The 19,672-nt window shown below is 46.9% G+C and overlaps 9 protein-coding genes across 9 annotated transcripts; 6 read left to right on the forward strand and 3 right to left on the reverse strand.

Moving 5' to 3' along the window:
- YALI1_F09802g (uncharacterized protein) lies at window positions 1-1,095 on the reverse strand (the record flags this gene model as incomplete). The annotated part of the gene is made up of 1 exon (XM_505088.3): window positions 1-1,095. One exon carries the CDS (start codon window positions 1,093-1,095, stop codon window positions 1-3), a length of 1,095 nt encoding a protein of 364 aa, XP_505088.2.
- A 165-nt stretch (window positions 1,096-1,260) lies between these two features.
- On the forward strand, window positions 1,261-2,295 carry YALI1_F09803g (uncharacterized protein; the record flags this gene model as incomplete). The annotated part of the gene is made up of 2 exons (XM_505089.3): window positions 1,261-1,274; window positions 1,962-2,295. The coding sequence occupies 2 exons, from the start codon at window positions 1,261-1,263 to the stop codon at window positions 2,293-2,295; spliced, it is 348 nt and encodes a 115-aa protein (XP_505089.1).
- A 252-nt stretch (window positions 2,296-2,547) lies between these two features.
- On the reverse strand, window positions 2,548-4,188 carry YALI1_F09833g (uncharacterized protein; the record flags this gene model as incomplete). Its single annotated transcript, XM_505090.3, has 1 exon — window positions 2,548-4,188. One exon carries the CDS (start codon window positions 4,186-4,188, stop codon window positions 2,548-2,550), a length of 1,641 nt encoding a protein of 546 aa, XP_505090.3.
- Window positions 4,189-5,087: 899 nt separating this feature from the next.
- YALI1_F09846g (uncharacterized protein) lies at window positions 5,088-5,516 on the reverse strand (the record flags this gene model as incomplete). The annotated part of the gene is made up of 1 exon (XM_505091.3): window positions 5,088-5,516. The coding sequence occupies one exon, from the start codon at window positions 5,514-5,516 to the stop codon at window positions 5,088-5,090; it is 429 nt and encodes a 142-aa protein (XP_505091.1).
- Window positions 5,517-6,566: 1,050 nt separating this feature from the next.
- YALI1_F09856g (uncharacterized protein) lies at window positions 6,567-7,181 on the forward strand (the record flags this gene model as incomplete). The annotated part of the gene is made up of 1 exon (XM_505092.3): window positions 6,567-7,181. The coding sequence occupies one exon, from the start codon at window positions 6,567-6,569 to the stop codon at window positions 7,179-7,181; it is 615 nt and encodes a 204-aa protein (XP_505092.3).
- A 46-nt stretch (window positions 7,182-7,227) lies between these two features.
- YALI1_F09863g (uncharacterized protein) lies at window positions 7,228-7,548 on the forward strand (the record flags this gene model as incomplete). The annotated part of the gene is made up of 2 exons (XM_068283284.1): window positions 7,228-7,325; window positions 7,371-7,548. The coding sequence occupies 2 exons, from the start codon at window positions 7,228-7,230 to the stop codon at window positions 7,546-7,548; spliced, it is 276 nt and encodes a 91-aa protein (XP_068139385.1).
- A 2,957-nt stretch (window positions 7,549-10,505) lies between these two features.
- YALI1_F09896g (mitochondrial 54S ribosomal protein mL57) lies at window positions 10,506-11,129 on the forward strand (the record flags this gene model as incomplete). Its single annotated transcript, XM_505093.3, has 1 exon — window positions 10,506-11,129. One exon carries the CDS (start codon window positions 10,506-10,508, stop codon window positions 11,127-11,129), a length of 624 nt encoding a protein of 207 aa, XP_505093.3.
- Window positions 11,130-14,163: 3,034 nt separating this feature from the next.
- YALI1_F09932g (uncharacterized protein) lies at window positions 14,164-15,078 on the forward strand (the record flags this gene model as incomplete). The annotated part of the gene is made up of 1 exon (XM_505094.3): window positions 14,164-15,078. The coding sequence occupies one exon, from the start codon at window positions 14,164-14,166 to the stop codon at window positions 15,076-15,078; it is 915 nt and encodes a 304-aa protein (XP_505094.1).
- A 2,308-nt stretch (window positions 15,079-17,386) lies between these two features.
- Window positions 17,387-19,473, forward strand: YALI1_F09965g (uncharacterized protein; the record flags this gene model as incomplete). Its single annotated transcript, XM_505095.3, has 2 exons — window positions 17,387-17,454; window positions 17,865-19,473. 2 exons carry the CDS (start codon window positions 17,387-17,389, stop codon window positions 19,471-19,473), a joined length of 1,677 nt encoding a protein of 558 aa, XP_505095.3.
- Window positions 19,474-19,672: the final 199 nt, after the last annotated feature.

Below are 19,672 nucleotides of genomic sequence, written 5' to 3' on the forward strand. Positions count from 1 at the left end.
CTACTTTCCGGTCAACTTCCAACCTCTTCCCACAGGGGTACTGAAACATTCACAGTGGTAGCCTCCATAGAGATCCTTCAGAATCCATTCGAAAGAAACGCCCTTGAAGCCCTTCCAGCGGTTGCTATTAGCACTCCACTTCTTCTCCATCTGCTCCTCTAACATTTCCTGGTACGACTGCTTTTTGAGCATGTTTATAAACCATGTTCGTGCAGAGGCACCCAGTTTCAGAAACACACCCACGTTAGGCACACAGACATTGTACATTTGAGCCTCTTGAGGATTCATGGTCAGAAACCCGCTCTTGACGAGAGTAGAAGCATTGGGAAGTTCATCGAAGCCAAACTCCACCCGACTTGGATGGGACAATAAAAGGATCTTGAATTCCTCCAGAGCCTTCTTCTGATTTGCCACCTTGCACTCTTGTATGCTCTGATCCAGCAGCTTGTAGAACTTGTCTGCCTCCATTAGAAGCACGCCTTCATCAACGTTATTGACTGCCACTTTTCGCAGTAGTCCTGCCTCGACGGCGTCGTTCACCCGTCTCAAGACCAACGTAGGCTCTCTCAGGCTGTATGCGTGCACATGGGTCATCTTGACTAGAGGAGGCACGTTCTGACGAGCTTCATAAGTAGGAGCTGTGTACGCCTTTCCGATTGGAATCTCCTCGTACATGTTATCCAGAATCTCTCTCACCACCTGCACAATGTCGTCTCCCAGACTGTCCTGCTTCTCCTGGTTCTTCCACTTGAGATCGCTCTTGAGAGACGTCACTGGCAGCTTCTCCTGTTGGTTTGCCTTCAGGTAGTCGGCCTTTTGTTTTTCGAGCTGGTTGATGAACGCCGCCTGGCCGGGCATTAGAGGCGGCTCCTTGGCCCGTCGTTTGCCCACTCTATAAGACGTCGATGCCGTGAACTTCATGTTGTGTGTGTGTTGATATGAGGGTGCGTGTAAGATGTGTGTTGAGATACGGTGAGGTGCATGAGCAGAACGGTGGCAAATCAGGACATGAGATGTGACAGAGAGGCAGTCAAATTGCAGTGTCGGTCTTGGTGTCTTTGTGTCTGTGTGTGGTACTCGCTGGCTTCTTCTCATGAGGGCTGGATCAGACTCAGTTATTTTGGAATCTGGTCACATGACTGCATAAACTTTAAATTCTGCCGAACGCAAAAATCATCACTCCTTCACTATGCATGAAATCCTATCACCGTGTGTACATCACCACTTTACACCACGCAAAACCACATAAAAACAGCACAGATGGACAACCCAGCGTGAGTATAACGAGAAAAGCGGGATTTGGGGAGGATGATCAAACGAGACGGACCAAATGATGGCTGGAATACGTGATGGATGATGCGATTGTGAAGTGATTTGTGGAACCCAAGAATGAACGGTGTGCGACAAGCAGACACTGTTATTGTTTGGACCCGAACGGAGAGTTGTGACAGCGTTAAGTGAAGGGATTGACTTTTTGAGAAGCTGTGAATGCCTTAATCAACTTCTTTACTAGGTTAATAGTCTCATGTAACAGTCAGATGAAAGCATGACTGCCCAAGACGCACGCCCGCAATCACTCCTACCACTCCGAACGACATCCCTAACATGGCACTTCGCGAACGGCACTGTGAGCACGGTATCTTGGTTGTAACGTTCACTGCGGATTGTCTCACGATTCATGACACACGAGCATGAAACAATAAGCAAGATGAATGGTACAAACATCAGCAAACAGCAGGATGCTTGACTGGCGGTCACACAGACATATATGGGGGACAGTTATACCACCGTCTCCCTAGTTTCGCCATTGTTCAACATGCCTAATCTTGGCTCTATTCATCATCCTTGATTGTGCCTGACGTCCGATACAGACAGACCAGACATATCCTCAGGCGCACAATGCATCTTCTACTGTTGTCTACCAGACCTGCGATCCTCACACCCGTCTTATACTAACCCAGTGAACTCCTAAACAAGGACAAGTCCACTCTCACCGACGTGGAGCTCCAAAAGCTCGAGGAGTACGAGTTCTCACATGGCCCCCTGTCGCTGCTGCAGCGGGCAGTACAGAACCACACACAGGTGCTGATATCGTGCCGAAACAACAAAAAGCTGCTGGCCCGAGTCAAGGCGTTTGACCGGCACTCCAACATGGTGCTGGAGAACGTGAAGGAGATGTGGACGGAAAAAACGAAAACCGCCAGCGGCAAGCCCGGCAAGACCGTCACCAAGGATCGGTTCATCAGCAAAATGTTTCTGCGAGGCGACACCGTCATTCTCGTCGTTTCTGCATGAAAGGGAGGTTGTATAGTAATTATTTATGCATTTGAAGGAGGGGGTACTTGTAGATGTGGCTGTAAAATGGACATCCACCACCGCTGTATTAGCATCGCGCATTGAATAAAATAAATAGGCAGTAGGCATATATACGTTAGTCCCGTAACCATTTTAAGCGGCTCTGGTTGGTCTACTACTTGGTCAATGAGACTCTTGATAGTGGTGGTAATAGGGAAGGGTTGCCGTCAATTGCACTCTTCATCGCACTCCTCAGAAGTGTTTTGCATCGCCCGGATAACACCTCTTCATTACCTCGGTCATCTCAAAGCGATACTCCTCCTTATTCCATCCCCTGAACATGAGACACAGTCCATGGAGATGCGAGAATGTGTCCATGATGTCCAACCCTGAAGTCTCGTCCACAACCACCAGATTGGACTCTGCAAACACCCTCTTTTCCCCAACTCCATCGACCACCACCTGGTAGTATGCCTCTGACTCCTCCATGCCCACGTCGATCTCTCGGTTGGGAATCTGAGCTGTTTCTTCATAAGCTGTTTCGGAATTCACAAACCACGAAACGACAATGCCATAGAGATCCAGACGAGTATGATGCACCACCTGACCGACATAGAGATTGACATGCTTACTGTGTGAGTCTCGAGACTTGACCGTTCGTAGAACTGGATCCAACTGTTCCAGAAGCGTCACCTCTGTGCTGTCGGTTGCAAACACTCGGTTAATGTCCTTCAACATGACCAGCACGTCCAGAGGGTAATATTTACGCAGAAACACTTGGAGCTGTGTCTTGCGGGTGCTGTCCATGTGCTGTGGCATAAAAGCTGCCATCAGAGTGTACATCAGGTAGTAACACTCAGTCGGAGAAGGCACTCCTCTTCTCACGTTCACCTCCAAACTCGCCTGCAGGTTCATCATACTTCGTACCAGGGTGTCTCGCAGCGTGGGGGCTCCTACATCTTCATTTTCCGGTACTAGGGCCAGAACTTCGCTGTGTGTCAAGATTCGGTTTCGTCTGTACACATCAACCACAAAGAACCGAGACCCCGTGCCCTTGTCGTTCACTCGCACCAAAACTTCTGCTGGAAATAACAAAGGGTGCGCTTCAAGTCCATAATCGGAACAATACTTGCAGAAGATGATAGCTCGAGTTAATGGAATACCATAGACATGGTCTTTATGCAAAATGTCGTGGATGTAGTGGTTTGAGAGACTTCGGAAGTCCGCCGTGAAGGTGTTTCGAGGAGGAACGCCACACAGATCGGCATTAGCTGCCAGTAGCTGTTCCAGCAAAACCCGTGTGGGTTCCTGATCTGAAGTTGTGATACCCTGGAGGTCGGGAAAGTCGACACGGTCGCAGTTTTCCGCCAAATTATGACCCAGATACGAGTCGGTGAAACAGTGGAACATGGCAAAGACGTGGGTCACATCGCTACCTTTCATCAACTGCTTGCTATTCACACTGGTCAAACGGGTGATGCCAGCGCAATGTTTCATGGAGTGCAGCAGCTGCATAGCAGTCCACCGAGCACAGATGTTGTCGTGGGTCTGTGCCACCTGCGTCAGCGGGTAAACACACATTTTTCCGAGGTTGAAGGCCATCTTGAACAGGTTCATCCACTCGGACGCTGACGAGTCCGGGATTCGTTCCAGAACGTTGAGAATCACAGACTCCGTATTCAGGCGGCGCAGCATTTCGTCTCTGTACTCGCCCGTGGCTTCAGGGCGGTTTTCAGCCTTGTATCGTTTGTTTAGATGGGGTTTCCATAATGTTTCGTCGCATGCAACTTGTCGGAGTCGCTGGCATGTGTTGTAGACGGCCAGAAGGTCTGAAAGGTGGTCGAGGTGGTGCAGAATCGTCAGCGCCAGCTCGTACGGTATGGCTTGCAACATTTCGGGGCAGTGGCAAGAAGGTGACAGTGTAGTGTGTTTCTGAATGGTGATCAGTTGAGTGAGCACCGCTTAGAATATGCATGCAGTAGGAACCTTGATTTCTGATGAGATAAAAGAGGGGGGTTGGAAGGGGTGATAGCGACCGAATGAAGGTATTTTTGGCGGAAAAAGGAGATCATCCAACTTCCAGCTATTGATTCCATATTTCACCTTTTTCAAATGTTCAGTATTGCTGTTCTGGTACCATCCTAGACTCCCTAAATCAACCTTCTAATTAAATATTGCTGGGATAACAAAGAGAGACAGGGTCTCGCTCGTAAGATGGTCTTATTATCATGATATCTCGGGGGAAATGGACAGGTGGTGATTTAAGCGGCCTTTTTAGATGATTATTGAATTTAGTCGACCCCTAAAAGTTGAGCAATTGTCACTATCACATCTGACTGGGGTCTCTCCTAGTGGACCCACACTATGTAGCGATGGCATCAGTTTATTACTCTCACTCTCAGTCAAACACGACCCATACAAGTCGCTCCCACTCACTCTTTAAGAGCACGTACCAAAAGACTATGTGCTGGTGGTGGAGCTACTCGCCCAAGTACAAGTACTTGTATTGCAGAGCTCATTCGAGACTAACAATCTCAATGTTGGTACAAGTACTTCTACCGATACCATTAGGACTGCTTAGTTCTTGTAGCTACACCTACCAACACCATTCGAACCCGATCCACCCAGATCAGCTTACTAATACAGCTCGCCCACAGGTTGTACAATCAATCAAATCTATCACTTATATATGCAGCTGATTCACAAGTTGCAATTGGCAAGGGGAGGTGACATTGCGCATATCGCTCGCATCACGCGATCGCTTCCTTGTCGCTCAGAGCTGTCCGGTTGGTTCAGCTACGCTCCTCACCCTGAAGAGTCACAACAACCTTTCGGGTATGCCGCATCTTTCGGAACTCGAGGTACCAGATTCCCTGCCAGGTTCCGGTGGCCAGATATCCGTCCTTGATGGGGACATTGATGGACACGCCGACCAGAGAAGATCGAATGTGAGCAGGCATGTCATCGGGGCCCTCGCAACTGTGTCGGTAGACATCGGACTCAGGAGCAATTCGGGCCAGAGCATCGGTCATATCTGCTCGCACGTCTGTGTCCCAGTTCTCGTTGAGAGTCAGAGCAGCCGAGGTGTGTTGCATGAAGAAGTTGGCCATGCCGACCTTGTAGTTCTTGATCTCCGGCACCTGGCTGACAATCTCGTCGGTCACCAGGTACGATCCCTTGGTCTTGGGGGGCAGAGTGATTGTCTTTTGTGTCCAGGTCATTGTGTGTGTTTGTGTGTAGAGAAGAGGTGCGGAGGATGACAGAGATTCCAACAAGTTCGATACTCGAGCAATGCAAGATAGAGTGTACTTGTGGGAGGTTGCGTGACGTCATATAATTCGGAGCAATGCGGAATCAAAGTCATGGTGATCGATGTCGTAGTCATGAGTGGACATGTAGATGTCAAGTGTCTCTTCTACAAGTGTCTGGTTCCCGTTCGATTTTTTTGGTCATTTTTCGCGATTTTCCCCCAAGTTTTTCCCATTATTAATCCATGAAAAATCCAAAATTAGCTCAGGGTATTCACTCAATCAGGGCAATTCAGATGTAAGCAAGTTCGATTCCGTTTTCAGACAAAGATTCAGAGGAAAGTGCGAAGGGTCCGAGGAAAAGATCAAAGCGGGGTCGTCGAAACCGGCACAAAATTCTTTGAGTTGGTTTTCCGTCGCCAACCGAGGTATGTTAACGGTTAACTGTTTTTTTGTCTTTTTGTTTTGTTTTTTCGATACTTCGAACATTCAACTAAATAGGAAGCATAGTTGGGAGTTACTTGAGTGGAGACTAATCGGTCTTCTCCGATGAATATTGCGAAGAGCTCTGAAAAAGAGTTATAAACAGATGATATCGAGCTGAAAAGTTATCTGTTGTTCGCTGTAATGGTACTAGACCGACTCTGCTCCTCTATGTCTTCTCGCATCTCTTTTTTTGCAATCTGTTGGCTTCCCTGCTCCAGCGTGCTTGGTGTCCAGTTCGTATGTTGTACATACTGTACCAAAATCTCTACTTGTACTCGTGCTGTCAACTACAATAACACATGACATTAACCACGCGGTTACACGACAACTACTATACAAGTACCCGCCGACTCGAATATAAATACCTTGTCATCTCCCTTAATTAATTCCGCCCTCACGAACTCACGCTCCCAACGGCCCGATCGGCTATCTCCGTCGCGCATGTCAACTGCATTCTGATACCGTCGTGAACTTGATCTGACAATACAACAGAATCTCTCTTCACACCGACACAAACATCACCACGGATTCTGCAAAATGCCCCTCGCAACAATTCAAGTAGGCACCAGATCGGTCTTCGTGAAACCGCTCACCATCGACAACTTTGCTCCTTTCGGCGGAGTCATGTCTCTGGAGCACCAACAACGACCGGAAGATGTGGGTGCCAACTACGGAACAGCCACAAAGATCAAGGACGTGTCTCCTGTAACCAACAACTTTGCATACGCCCCGTCCAAACAGCCCGCAAGGTCCATTTGGTATGGCTTCAGATGCTCGCCTCCCAACCACCTCACTTCTACAAAAAACTCGCAGTCCACTTACACTTGCAAGGTGTTGGAGCGACACCCGTTCTCCACACAGACGTTTGTTCCCATGGGCCGTAACAAGGACGATCAGGCTTATCTGGTGATTGTGGCAAAGACTGGAACTGATGGACTTCCAGATGTCAACACTCTGGAGGCGTTTGAAGCACGGGGAGACCAGGCAGTTACCTATGGAGTCGCCACCTGGCATGCACCCATGGTGGTGCTGCATAAGCCGATTGATTTCGGAGTGTTTATTCACGAAAACAGCGTGCCAGAAGAGAACTGCCAGGAGGTTTACTTTGAGCCTGGTGTCAATGTGGAATATCGGGAGAAGGCGAAGTTGTAAACAGCTTCGGCGACACGAGTGGTTTCATTATGAGCCAGGTCTTGCAATGCACTGTGGAGAACAACTTCTGACATACTCAATCAAAGAGCATTCTTCAGCTAGCACAATTTTGTCTGTCTTCCTAGGAAAGAACTGCTCGTTCATGTTATGCATTCAATAAAGACCAAACGACTATCATAAACGTTGGAGTGCGTTACGTGGTGATGGTGAATCTCTACGAGCACGATACTCTCTGGCCGCTGTGCTCCGGAAAGAGCTTCTCCAAGGTCTACAGTACATACTGCAGGCTTTGATGTTAAGACATACTCAGTATAGGCTACGCAGACTCCATTCTCAAATGGTGGTCGTAAGCCGTGAAAAGGTGTAATACTCGTATTCGTTGCAATAGATATCCCCGTTCCATCTACCTGTGCCCCTTGGATCTTATGGGTACAAGGAGAATCTGAAAAAATGGTGATATGATTCGTTCAAATAATGATTCGTTCTCAATAACGATTCGTTCTCGATAATGATTCGTTATCTAACAAATGACTTATAATTTAATCCCTCAAACAGTCTCTTCAGGGTGTTTTAACACTTGCTTCAGATCATCTCTTCAATATACGACTCCAGAAAAGACCGTTTTGAGTTGTGATATGCTGCAAGGGGTGCATTATCGGAGATGGAAAGGACTACAAGTAGGGGATGGTGGAAGTGACTGAAAGTTTGGATGCAGGAGTATGGACAACAGGATCGAGGGAGGGGTTTGTTCGGATTTTCCTGATCGGAACTTGCATAAGGCACCACTTAGTCATCGTCCAATGTCAAGCAATTTTTAACAGAGCACAGAGCATTCAAAAAGTACACTTCGAGTAGTGACGAGTAGTACCAACCAAGCAACCGTATGTACTTGAAGGCGGAGTGGTATCAGAATATCTTATGAGTTTGTCTCGCTGCTCTAATCCGTTCCCAGTCTTCTACGGTACGAATAAGTACATACTGCACTAATACCTATCTCCTACAAGTAGTCCTGTCCTTCAGTTTGTTTATGTAGAAGATTATGATGCACACGAACGAGTAGTGTAGCTATTTTCGGCTGAAATTCACTGGAAATTGGTAAAAAGTGTCTAACAAGCTGACATTCAACCACTCTCGTCCTGGAGTTACAGTAATACAGCCCCTACTGGCCATGATCATCAAGACCAGAAGGGGTTGTATAACTCCAGGACGAAATCCAAACCAGGAATAGATCAATTACTCTCCCAAATTACCAGATCGTATTTGAAATCCGTATTTGAAATACTATTTTCTGCCACAAAAATACACTTGCACCACATTTGCTATTTTTTTCTATTTTTATTTTTATTTTTTTATTTTTCAGTTTTTCAATGTTTTCAGCAAATTAAGGTTTGAGATGAGGCTCAGCCTTACTGTCAGCCGTGCATGTTTAATTTCTAGACAAAGGAACGTGTGGTCACATGACGTTTTTCAAATGCCGAACCACGCGGTCTCCAACGATCCTTGTGGTCAAAATACTGCGGTTTTCAGGCGACAAAAAGAAAATTGAAACTTGCACCGACACTAGTGACACAGAACCAGTGGCCCCATGTCTGAAATACGCTGGCTCGTCCCGGGGATCGTTTCAAAAGGACGTGTTTCTGTGTTTCTGAGGGTTGCTAATCCGGGGTAAATAGTCTCCCTTTTAGATTCCCCTTTAGATTCCCTCTTTGCTCCGTATCACAAGACACAACATGGGCTGACAGCACCCAAAAGAGGTTCAGCAAACACACGATAATTACGAGTGTCGTGGTTGTGGACCCATTGTTTTGTGTCGGACGAGACGTTTGTGGTGGTCTTGATGGAGTTTGTGGTGGTTATCATCTCCCAGATTTTTTGCGTCGTCATCTCTCTGGGGTTTCTCCGTTATGTTCTTGCTCAGTCTTCCTTGATACACCAGTTGGTGTCTTAGGTCTCTTTACCACGCCTTTGCCACTGGATATCATGCATCCGGACAGTTGGCAAACCTCATGTGATGGTCGCGTATTATCACGTCTGCAAAGATATATAAAGACATGGGTCCCCTCCCCCCTCTATCTTTCCGTAACACACGATGCGAAATACCAACACTACCAACATGAACCACGACCCACCGGTGAGACGCTCCGGAACATGCACCCTGTGTATGGACAAGGTGTACATTGACGAGCTGTACACTCATCGCAAGATCTGTAAACCTGACGATACGGAAATGATTCTGGCCGATAAGCAGTCTGAAGAAAACCTCGCAAGGCAGTACTACCTGCATCCCACCTATTCACAACAGCAAAGATGGTGGGGAAGTTTCGTGCCCCATTTGTGGTGTCAGTAACCTGGCAGCACTAGCTGAGAAGCTGCTGTGAGATGTGAGCTAATCATACATGCTGACCTCCTTGTCCTCAAGATTTAACATAGCTCACACCTGGAACCTCCGCTACATACACTGTCGTGAATTCCAGATACTAATTACGAATACGAGTACGAATACGAGTACGAGTAGCTACCGAACAAGTATGCCCGTGTTCAATCACTCATGAGAAATGAAAACGAGAAAAATATAATGAAAAATACGATAATATTATTGATGAATACAAAATCAGTTGTATATACCCCAAGTACAGTAGCAACCATTGGTTTAGGACCTTCATATACCAGTACATACATCTACAGACAAAGACAGCGACCATAGATATGGTAAGAGCACTTGTATTGTCATGTGGGGGAACGGTATAGTTGTCCTAATCAATCTGAGATTCATTATGAACAGATTTCTAGTATTTATCCTCCTTTTTCTATGTATAATTGTTAGAAATATTCTATGCAGAAGTTGTCCGAAATGTACTATCGATAACCATCATGTGCATGTACAAGTACACTGTACAAGATGTATCATACGAGAATGTACTGTACCGATACTTGTAGTCATTATAGATATCCCACTCGAGGTTTTTGTTTATGTCGTGTAAAGGTCTCATTATCGCTTGGATCAGTCCGATACCAGATCATCTCTCACTCCTGGTCTTCGTTAGTTAGCTTCACTGTACTTGGACTCTAGTTGAATACCTCGTCTATCAACATTACAACAAGTCACTCAAATCAGCTCCAGTAAACTCAAATATTTCCAAGAAAATTGTATGCCCATTTTTCCCTTTCATTTTACACCCCTTTTTACAACTTCTACTCCTCTGGCACCGGTATTCCAACATTTCCCACAAGACACCACCGAGAATCGAACTCACCACCCTCTCACATTTCACCCCCCAAGCAGTCGTCCCTTCTCAGGTCCCAAACCTTATCCACTTACCCTACATGAAATTTTCACACAAGCACAGATACACACTCACGTTGCAGAGTTCCACAAACAGCACACCCACCATGTTTGGCCGTCTTTTCACCCGGCAATTGTCGTACCAGCAGCGCCGAATCCCCCGCTCGGCGATTCTGCAGGGTCCCGTGACTCTGGACGTTTTGGCCAAGGACTCGACCCGTCCTTATGGTCTGTCCGAATCCAAAAAGGAGATTGATGCTCTGAAATCGTCCCTGTCGGACTCCGTCAGCGGCCTGGAGGACTCTCTGCTGCTCCAGGTGCTCACACACAAGTCCTTTGCTGGCGGACTGCCCTCTCACAACGAAAAACTGGCGTTTGTGGGCCGAAAGTTTTTCCCAGTCTCGGTTCTCTCTCACAACCTGTCCAAGGAGGCCTCAAGCGACCCCGTCAAGGCTCTGGAGTCGCTCAACTTTGATCTGTCTGGGTTTGCCGCAAAAAACGGCCTCGAAAAACTCGTCTACTGGAACACCAAGGGAGTCACGAACGCCACTCCTTCATCAAAGATCACCAGCGGATCCGTCTACGCCCTGGTGGGCGCTATTCTCCTCAAGAAGGGCGAGAAGGCCGCCCATGAGTTCGCCCAGAAGGTGGTCCAGCAGAATTAAACTTGTATATATGAGGGGATGCACACCAACCAACCAAGTGTGAAGCACATAGCAAATGTGAATGATGAATGCATTGAATGAACAATCAAAGCCAACCAGCAAACGAGCGTGGATAGAGACACAGCCAGATCAGTAGGTATGAGTGTCAGATCGGCAGGTCGATGTGTTGTAATACAAGAGGGTAGGAGCATCACCAGATTACTATCGAACATACTGTAGTAAGAGAACGCATATACCAAAAGGATCCTTCCAAAGCAACATATAACCTGAATCGCAATGTCAGCAGAAGATGTCCCCACTGCCATAGAGGTGGATCGATAGTCTACCTGTAGTATTGGTGCACGTGACCTAGGTCAGACTGAGATGTCACGTACAAGAATTGAGACGCAGAATCACACACAAGGTAGCCTCGGCAATATCACTAATTATCACCTAAGTGATTTCCGCAAGATCAACAGAGTCATTTGTGGCCCGCGTTTCTTTCATCAACAGCTACTGAGAGGTTCGATATATATACTACAGTTACTCAGCAGATAGTTGAGAGAAACAGACCAGATATTGGAGTAGACTGAAGTTACAGTACATTGCTGGATCACGTGATATTATACCACGACTGATGGTTCAGAGATAACGACTGATAAGATTGCTATCAATCGATTCCCGAAAGTCCAGCATATACATTACGGGTAGAGTATCGCTAATTGTAGGTATCATGTTCAACACTTCACTGCTATACTGTGCCGACAGTTTCTTATTGGAAGAGATGTTGACTGGATAGTCGATATTGAAATCAAAGGGCATAAAACGCCTCTGTGTATCACTGACGATACATTGCCAACAAAGATTGATGTTAGGGCAACTACAATACAACGCCGAGATCATTGTAGCTGGTATGGGGGGGGGGTTCAAGTCTCATTCCAGACCACGTTATAGATCTATGGCCGCCCACTCTGGGTTCAATGCGAAAGTTCATGGTCGTGATCATGCGATCTCCATGTCGCCAGGCGACCAGCTTGTAGTCCACCACTGACACATGATATATTCTGTATCACTAACCGTGCCGATCGAACCGTATGTACCGTCATCATTCGTCATACAAGTACATGCGGTACGAGTACAGTATGTACCCATGTTCTGAGATAACTGTATTAGAGCTGACGAAGAGGCCTAACAGAGCGACTACTCACAATACTACTCTGATCTTCAGCTCTCATATCACTGCGCGCCTCCATCTGAGTATTGATAAACACTCGGAAACCACTCTCAGCTACTATAATGTCGTTATTAGTAGCAAAATGATCTCCCCCGCTCCCAGAGGACTTGTATGCCACTTCCATGCCACTAGCGGCGATATCTAGTCTTTTCCAGAACCCGTCTCACATCCACATAAAATAAAGAGTGTTGGGATATTAATACAGTATATTGAGTAATTGGTTAATTAAGAACTGTTGGATTTTACTGGATTGAAACCTAGAGGCGACCCTTGCGAGACTCCAAGGCACCACAAAACTCTTCTCTGGGGCCGCATGACGCAGATTAGATGAGGTCCACGTTGTTCATGCCAGGGCCAGTCGCTTTTGGTCTCTTTCTAGCCAGTCTGGACCCATAAGCCATTTGGACAATACAATTTAATTTAATCCAGCACAAACTCTCCGATAAGTCGATCTCTGGCGAAGATTTACAAGGCTTGAGAGGTTTTATGTTTCGTATTGCACGCGAGTGGGTTGGTCTGGTGTTTTTCCGATTGCAATTGATTTTCTGTCATTTGTTCTCGGTTTTCCTATTGATTTTATCCATCGCCCAATTTCTTTTATTTTACCCACCTATGTTTAATATTGTATATTTTGCTCCATAGTTTCTTCTCTATCAAGAATACCCCGCTGTCTCAAACCCTCTGCACTTTCCCAACAAGTTTAATGGGTAGCGGAGATATATCCTGAGGATGTGGGGCATGGTGCATGTGAATTCCTTGCGAGGTTTCGATGTTTTCCTCCAATTTTGTTCTCGAATTCCCGTTTCTCCGTTTCTCCAAATGTGTTGAGCTCATGCATTTGCTCATGCAATGTCGTGTGACTTGTATGGGGAAAAGATAATCTGTCAAGTTGGTGGTATTTGTATTTGTATTTGTATTTGTTCGGGGGAGACCGAAAGAGCATCCATGTTGACTCAGATTGAGACCAAATATCTGGTACAAACATCTCTAATCACTAGCGTTTGAATCCCATGTCCCGTAGTGGTTGTAGAGAGCTGGCCTGCCCGTTTTCCATCAAAGTCTAGAGTGCATATTTCATGCATGTGGGGAGCAACTCGTTAATTTTAACAGCTTGGGTGAAAAATGCCGCAAGAAAAAGCAGGAAAAAACTCACTAAAGCGGTCTCCCCTGTAAACCACAAGAGGAGAGTCGCATAAACACCTCTGTTTCTCGCGGCAACGTTAGAATTGCCTCGGATCCGGGCCGCACACTCCCACCAACACGCACGATTTTCTCAGATTCTAAATGAATATTTCTATTTGGAAAGGCTCACCTGTTGAACTCAACAAGGATGCAGGCACGTCAACAAAAACAGTAGTGGCGGAAGCTGGTAACCGAGACCGGGGCAACGAGGATGAAGGAGGGGCGGGAGAAGAATTCTGAGGGTGGAATAATACTCGCACGACCACGTGGAATACACCGGCGGTTTTATTCCGTCAAAACCCCGCGGTTCAGAGTTTCTACGACTGTCCCTCGGCTTAACTCCGTCCACTTTTTGGTTTCTGTTTGAGTTTGAATTACGATTGAAAATGCGAATTTGACGGTGAAAATTGTCGGAATGCGACGATAGAAACACTGGAATCGACAAAACTGCCTGCTCCGGAGGAGATGAAACACTCAAAAATCGCATATCTTGCCTCTAAAAGCTCCGACCCGCTCACCCGGCAAACAGGTCACATAACCTAAAATGCTAACTCCGAACTCTAACCAAGTCTCTAGATATATACATAACAGTGATCCTGTTGAGAGTCTTTTCGTAGCCACTTGCACAAACATCACAAAATGCTCTCGTCAATCTCGCCCGACCTATACTCGTCCTTCTCGTTCAAAAACTCGCTCGCCGAGGCCATGCCCTCCGTGCCACACGAACTCATCAACTCAAAAACACTCTCATGGATGTACAATGCCTCTCTGGACATTCGGGTTCCTCTGACTATCGGAACCATCTACGCCGTCTCCGTGCACCTGACCAACTCATCTGAACGAATCAAGAAACGCCAGCCCATTGCCTTTGCCAAGACCGCACTCTTCAAGTGGCTCTGTGTCCTCCACAATGCAGGTCTGTGTCTCTACTCAGCATGGACCTTTGTCGGTATCCTCAACGCCGTCAAACACGCCTACCAAATCACAGGAGACAGCTCCGCCCCCTTCTCCTTCAACACCCTCTGGGGATCGTTTTGTTCACGTGACTCCCTCTGGGTCACCGGCCTCAACTACTACGGATACTGGTTCTATCTGTCCAAATTCTACGAAGTGGTGGACACCATGATCATCCTCGCAAAGGGAAAACCGTCCTCAATGCTCCAGACATACCACCACACCGGCGCCATGTTCTCCATGTGGGCCGGCATCCGATTCGCCTCTCCCCCCATCTGGATCTTTGTGGTTTTCAACTCCCTCATCCACACAATCATGTACTTTTACTACACCCTCACCACCCTCAAGATCAAGGTTCCCAAGATCCTCAAGGCATCTCTGACCACCGCCCAGATCACCCAGATTGTCGGAGGTGGCATCCTGGCTGCCTCCCACGCCTTTATTTATTACAAGGACCACCAGACTGAGACCGTCTGTTCTTGTCTCACTACCCAGGGTCAGTTTTTCGCTCTCGCCGTCAATGTCATCTATCTGAGTCCTCTGGCCTATCTCTTTATTGCCTTCTGGATTCGATCTTACTTGAAGGCCAAGTCCAACTAGACCTTTTTTGACACTCTATTGTCAGTGCAAGGAGACGTTTTTCTCTCCTGCTCCCAAGTCATTCAGACTTCTAACATATCACAATATACGACACTTGAGTCTATAATTCTACTGTTATTTTGGCCATGTCTTGATTTTTGTTTTTAATTTAATTGTTCCTATATTCGTATTAAATTGCATTAAATGACTGTTAAATTCTCCATATATTCTCCATTTAATAACCATTGCCCTATTGATCCTGCATTTTTTTCTTTTCTGCAGCAATTTGCCGAAAACGGTATAACTAGGAATAGGGTTACTTCTATATGGGGATGTATACTGATTTAAGGTTTAAGGCGTGTGAGCAGTGTGGGTTAGGGTATTTGGAGTTAGGGTTGCTATTTTCAGATGTAGCGATATGATGAGATGTGGTATGATTGAAGCTCAGAAGACGCTCTAAAGTGGATAGATAATCAGTAGGGTAGCTTTTAATGGTATTTAATTACGATCTTGGTCTCAGGAATCTTATGTACCAGCTTTTCGAAGCTCCCACATCAATATTGTAGCTTTTCTGCAATGTTTTATGTCATTCAACCTGTATCAAAACAATAAATTAGCCAATAATTTCTATGACGCATCTAATTACTGTCCCCCATTCCATTTACCCCCCATATTTCCCCATTTCCGACATCACCAAATATATCCCATCTCATATCACTCACATGTCCTTGAAATTAACTTTTTCAGAATTAACCTGAATTTATCATTTTTAAATTATAAAATTCCTTTAATTTAAATCCACTCTTTCAGTCACCTTTCGTCCCTTCGTCATGAGACAGATCGTAAAGACGCCAAAGATATGCCTTGATTTTTTCTCCATTGTCTCAGAAACTCCTCCGGCCAAAATCGAGCCCGATTTCAACCACAAATTGTGATAAATACACTCCACCCCTATGCCTATTTTCTATATACCACTATATATATATATATACACTATATTTTTGGATGCTGCTGTGCAAAGTTCAAGAGCACAATAAATGTATATATAGACAAAGGAACCCACGTGGTCGTGTGAGTGGATGATGAGGCGCGTCACGTGACTGCAATCGACGGCGGAGTTCTATTTTCCTTCATTCAGAGTCGGTCACGTGACGCCGATCATGTGTGTGTTGGACCAATGACTAGGTTGTTATTCGGTTATATGTATTTTGGGGTAAGGGGGTGTATTAATTTGGGAGATAAATATCTCATTGTGTAGCTACGTACTCTGGGAGTCCATTGGTGTATTCCAATTATCGGTAGCATTTATCGATCACGAGATATTGGCGTTATACCTGCCTACAGATGACCTGCATCTTTCGCATTATCGAAGGGAGAGACTAATGGCAAAAAGTACTGATAACGAATTTCAGGGGTTTACGGTGGTTGAAAAGAGATTTGGAAAAAGTACGATTGTAGAGCTCGGATCTGGCTCTCCAGCAAGCTATTTTGCTACCTCCCACCACCACTATGACACAAATTGAGTGCCTTTGGCCAACGGTGTGAAACACAACTCTAAGGCGTATAATACACTGAGAGTAAGAATCAAGAGAGAGTATAGATAGAGATATTGAGGTGTTAGATAGAGGAGGGGAGAACATGAGGGGGGAAGGGGCGGTGGTGATGGCGAATTGAGAAAACCAACGGGACCGCGGGGAAGATTGCTGGTCACGTGACTGACGCGCCCCCTGGTCCCCGCTCGTATCTGTTTGTATCTCGGTACCCCACAGACGCGCTTCCCTGTGCATACGTCATCCCTCCTATCTCAGGGCAACCTTAAATTTGAACCATGCGGAAATCCTAGAGTACAAAACCACCCTTTCTTTCCGTGCACCTTTTATCGACGGCATTGTTGAACCGACGAGTGCAGAACCAGTGTGGATATACCAAACGTTACCAGGTGCTACTTCTACGAGTTTTGCTAGCTAGCCAACGCAGACGACTTTGCTAAGTACAAAAAACTAACGAACGACTTGCGACACTAACGACTTTTGTTTTCGGTTGACTTTTTTTTTTTTTGGTTGACTCTTTTTTTATAACCAGATCTGGGTGAGTACGAGAGATGGACCAACCAGGGATGTGGTGCTGGCAGACAAACAGGGTGTTCGGACCGTGTCTGGAGTACGGTGTGTCTTAGATATGGTGCTGGTGTGTTGAAATCGCTTGCTTTGTGGATAGAACAAAGACGCACATATTACACCCAACTATTTAGGTGCTAGGGTATCACAGTGGCATTCTGGAACAGTACTGCACGTTGCCAGAGACACCCTTTGGCGCCGACACACTCACTATGAACCCATTCACCCCACAAATGCACTACTATTTGATCGAACAAAAACTAACCACAGCTGTTTACAAGTGAGTAACCAAGGGTATTCGGGAGGCATGCTGTGCATGGCGCGATGATGTTGCTGCCGCAATGTGGGTGTGGGCTGATGGTCTGTTACGACTGCAGTAAATCTAGATGTTTTCGCCCTAGACAGATATGACCACACGTCCGGAGGAGGACGGTGGTTAAGCTGTTGGCTAAAAAAGACGACATTACTCCTAACCAGGGAGCCTCTCTTGTGTGTCGGGTTCGAGTACGAGTACATCATTGTGTACGGCTGAGTCGATAATACTGCTGGTGCCCTTCTGATGCGAATAGCTGCAGCTGTGGTTTGTCCTGGAGGTATACTCAGCTTCGCTGATGTTGCTGGTCGTGTGGCGTGTCATTACCCATTGGAGATGATAACCATCATCGTTATTCTCTTCTCTTACTAACACAGACTTTCCAACATGTTTTCGTTAACGGGCAAACCGCTGCTCTATTTTACGTCAGTGTTCGTCTCTCTGGGCGTGTTCCTGTTTGGATACGACCAGGGAGTCATGTCCGGCATCATCACGGGCTTCTACTTCAAGGAGTACTTCCATGAGCCCACCCGAGCCGAAATCGGAACCATGGTGTCGATTCTTGAGGTCGGAGCGTTTGTCTCGTCGCTCATGGTCGGCCGAATCGGTGACATTATTGGCCGACGAAAAACCATCATGTACGGTGCCTTCATCTTCATCATCGGAGGTGCCTTCCAGACATTTGCCGTCAGCATGTCCGAGATGATTTTGGGCCGAGTAGTGGCCGGTTTCGGCGTTGGTATGCTGTCGACCATTGTGCCAGTCTATCAGTCTGAGATCTCGCCTCCTCACAACCGAGGCAAGCTCGCGTGCATCGAGTTCACGGGAAACATTGTGGGCTATGCCAGCTCAGTGTGGGTGGACTACTTCTGCAGTTTCATCAATTCCAACATGAGCTGGCGTATCCCACTGTTTCTGCAGTGTGCTATGGGCGCTCTTTTGTTTGGAGGCTCGTTCCTAATTGCCGAGACTCCTCGATGGTTGCTGGATAACGACCATGACGAGGAGGGATTGGTTGTCCTGGCCAACCTGCATGGAGGAGGAGACATTGACTCTCCTCTGGCTAAGCAGGAATATCGGGAGATTAAGCAGTCCGTTTTGATCCACCGGCTCGAGGGCGAGCGATCATATACCGACATGTGGAAGAAGTACAAGAAGCGAGTGCTGATTGCCATGTCGTCGCAGATGTTTGCCCAGCTCAACGGTATCAACGTCATCTCTTACTACGCTCCTCTGGTGTTTGAAGAGGCAGGATGGGTCGGACGGTCTGCTATTCTCATGACCGGTATCAACGGTATCGTCTACGTGTGTTCCACTATTCCCCCGTGGTACCTCGTGGACAAATGGGGCCGAAGACCTATTCTTCTGTCCGGTGCAGTAATTATGGCTATTTCCCTGGCGTCTGTGGCGTTCTGGATGCGTCTAGACTTTGCACATACACCGGCTCTGGTGGTGATTTCCGTCGTCATCTTCAACGCTGCTTTTGGATACTCGTGGGGCCCCATTCCCTGGCTCTATCCCCCTGAGATTATGCCTCTTACCATCCGAGCCAAGGGAGCTTCTCTGTCAACCGCCACCAACTGGGCCTTTAACTGGCTGGTGGGATATATGACCCCCATTCTCCAGGAGACCATCAAGTGGCGACTGTATTTGATGCATGCCGCCTTCTGTAGTCTTTCGTTTGTTCTCGTCTACTTCACCTACCCGGAGACCTCGGGAATCAACTTGGAAGACATGGACTCGTTGTTCGGCGACAAGTCTGTTGTGAACACCCCCGACTCGCGGTCTTTGCTTGGTGATCGAGACACTCCAGAGCCTGACGTGCCTCACAGTTATACTGATGCTGCCACCGATCGACTGCCTGCTGGTATGCAGGGCTATGGCTCCGCTCCCAGCTCGAGAGGAGGCAGTGTGGTCGGAAGTCCCCGACGAGGAAACAGTGTGGTTGGGTCTCCCAAGCGGGACTTCCCTCAACCTCCGGTATAATGTCGTATGAAGCGATGTTACACACACGGAGCACACTAACCAAGCTCCGAATCAAGTACACTGTGGTGGATTCAGGTTGTATACCATATAGAGAATATCATAGACATGGTGTTGTGCACGAGTTTAGATGGGTAGAACGGCATCAAGCGTATTGTTTGTAGAGGCGGTAGAAGGGTAACATGCGGTTCAGTGCATTCTG

Source organism: Yarrowia lipolytica, chromosome 1F (assembly GCF_001761485.1).
Source record: "Yarrowia lipolytica chromosome 1F, complete sequence".
Lineage (NCBI taxonomy): Eukaryota > Fungi > Ascomycota > Dipodascomycetes > Dipodascales > Yarrowia > Yarrowia lipolytica.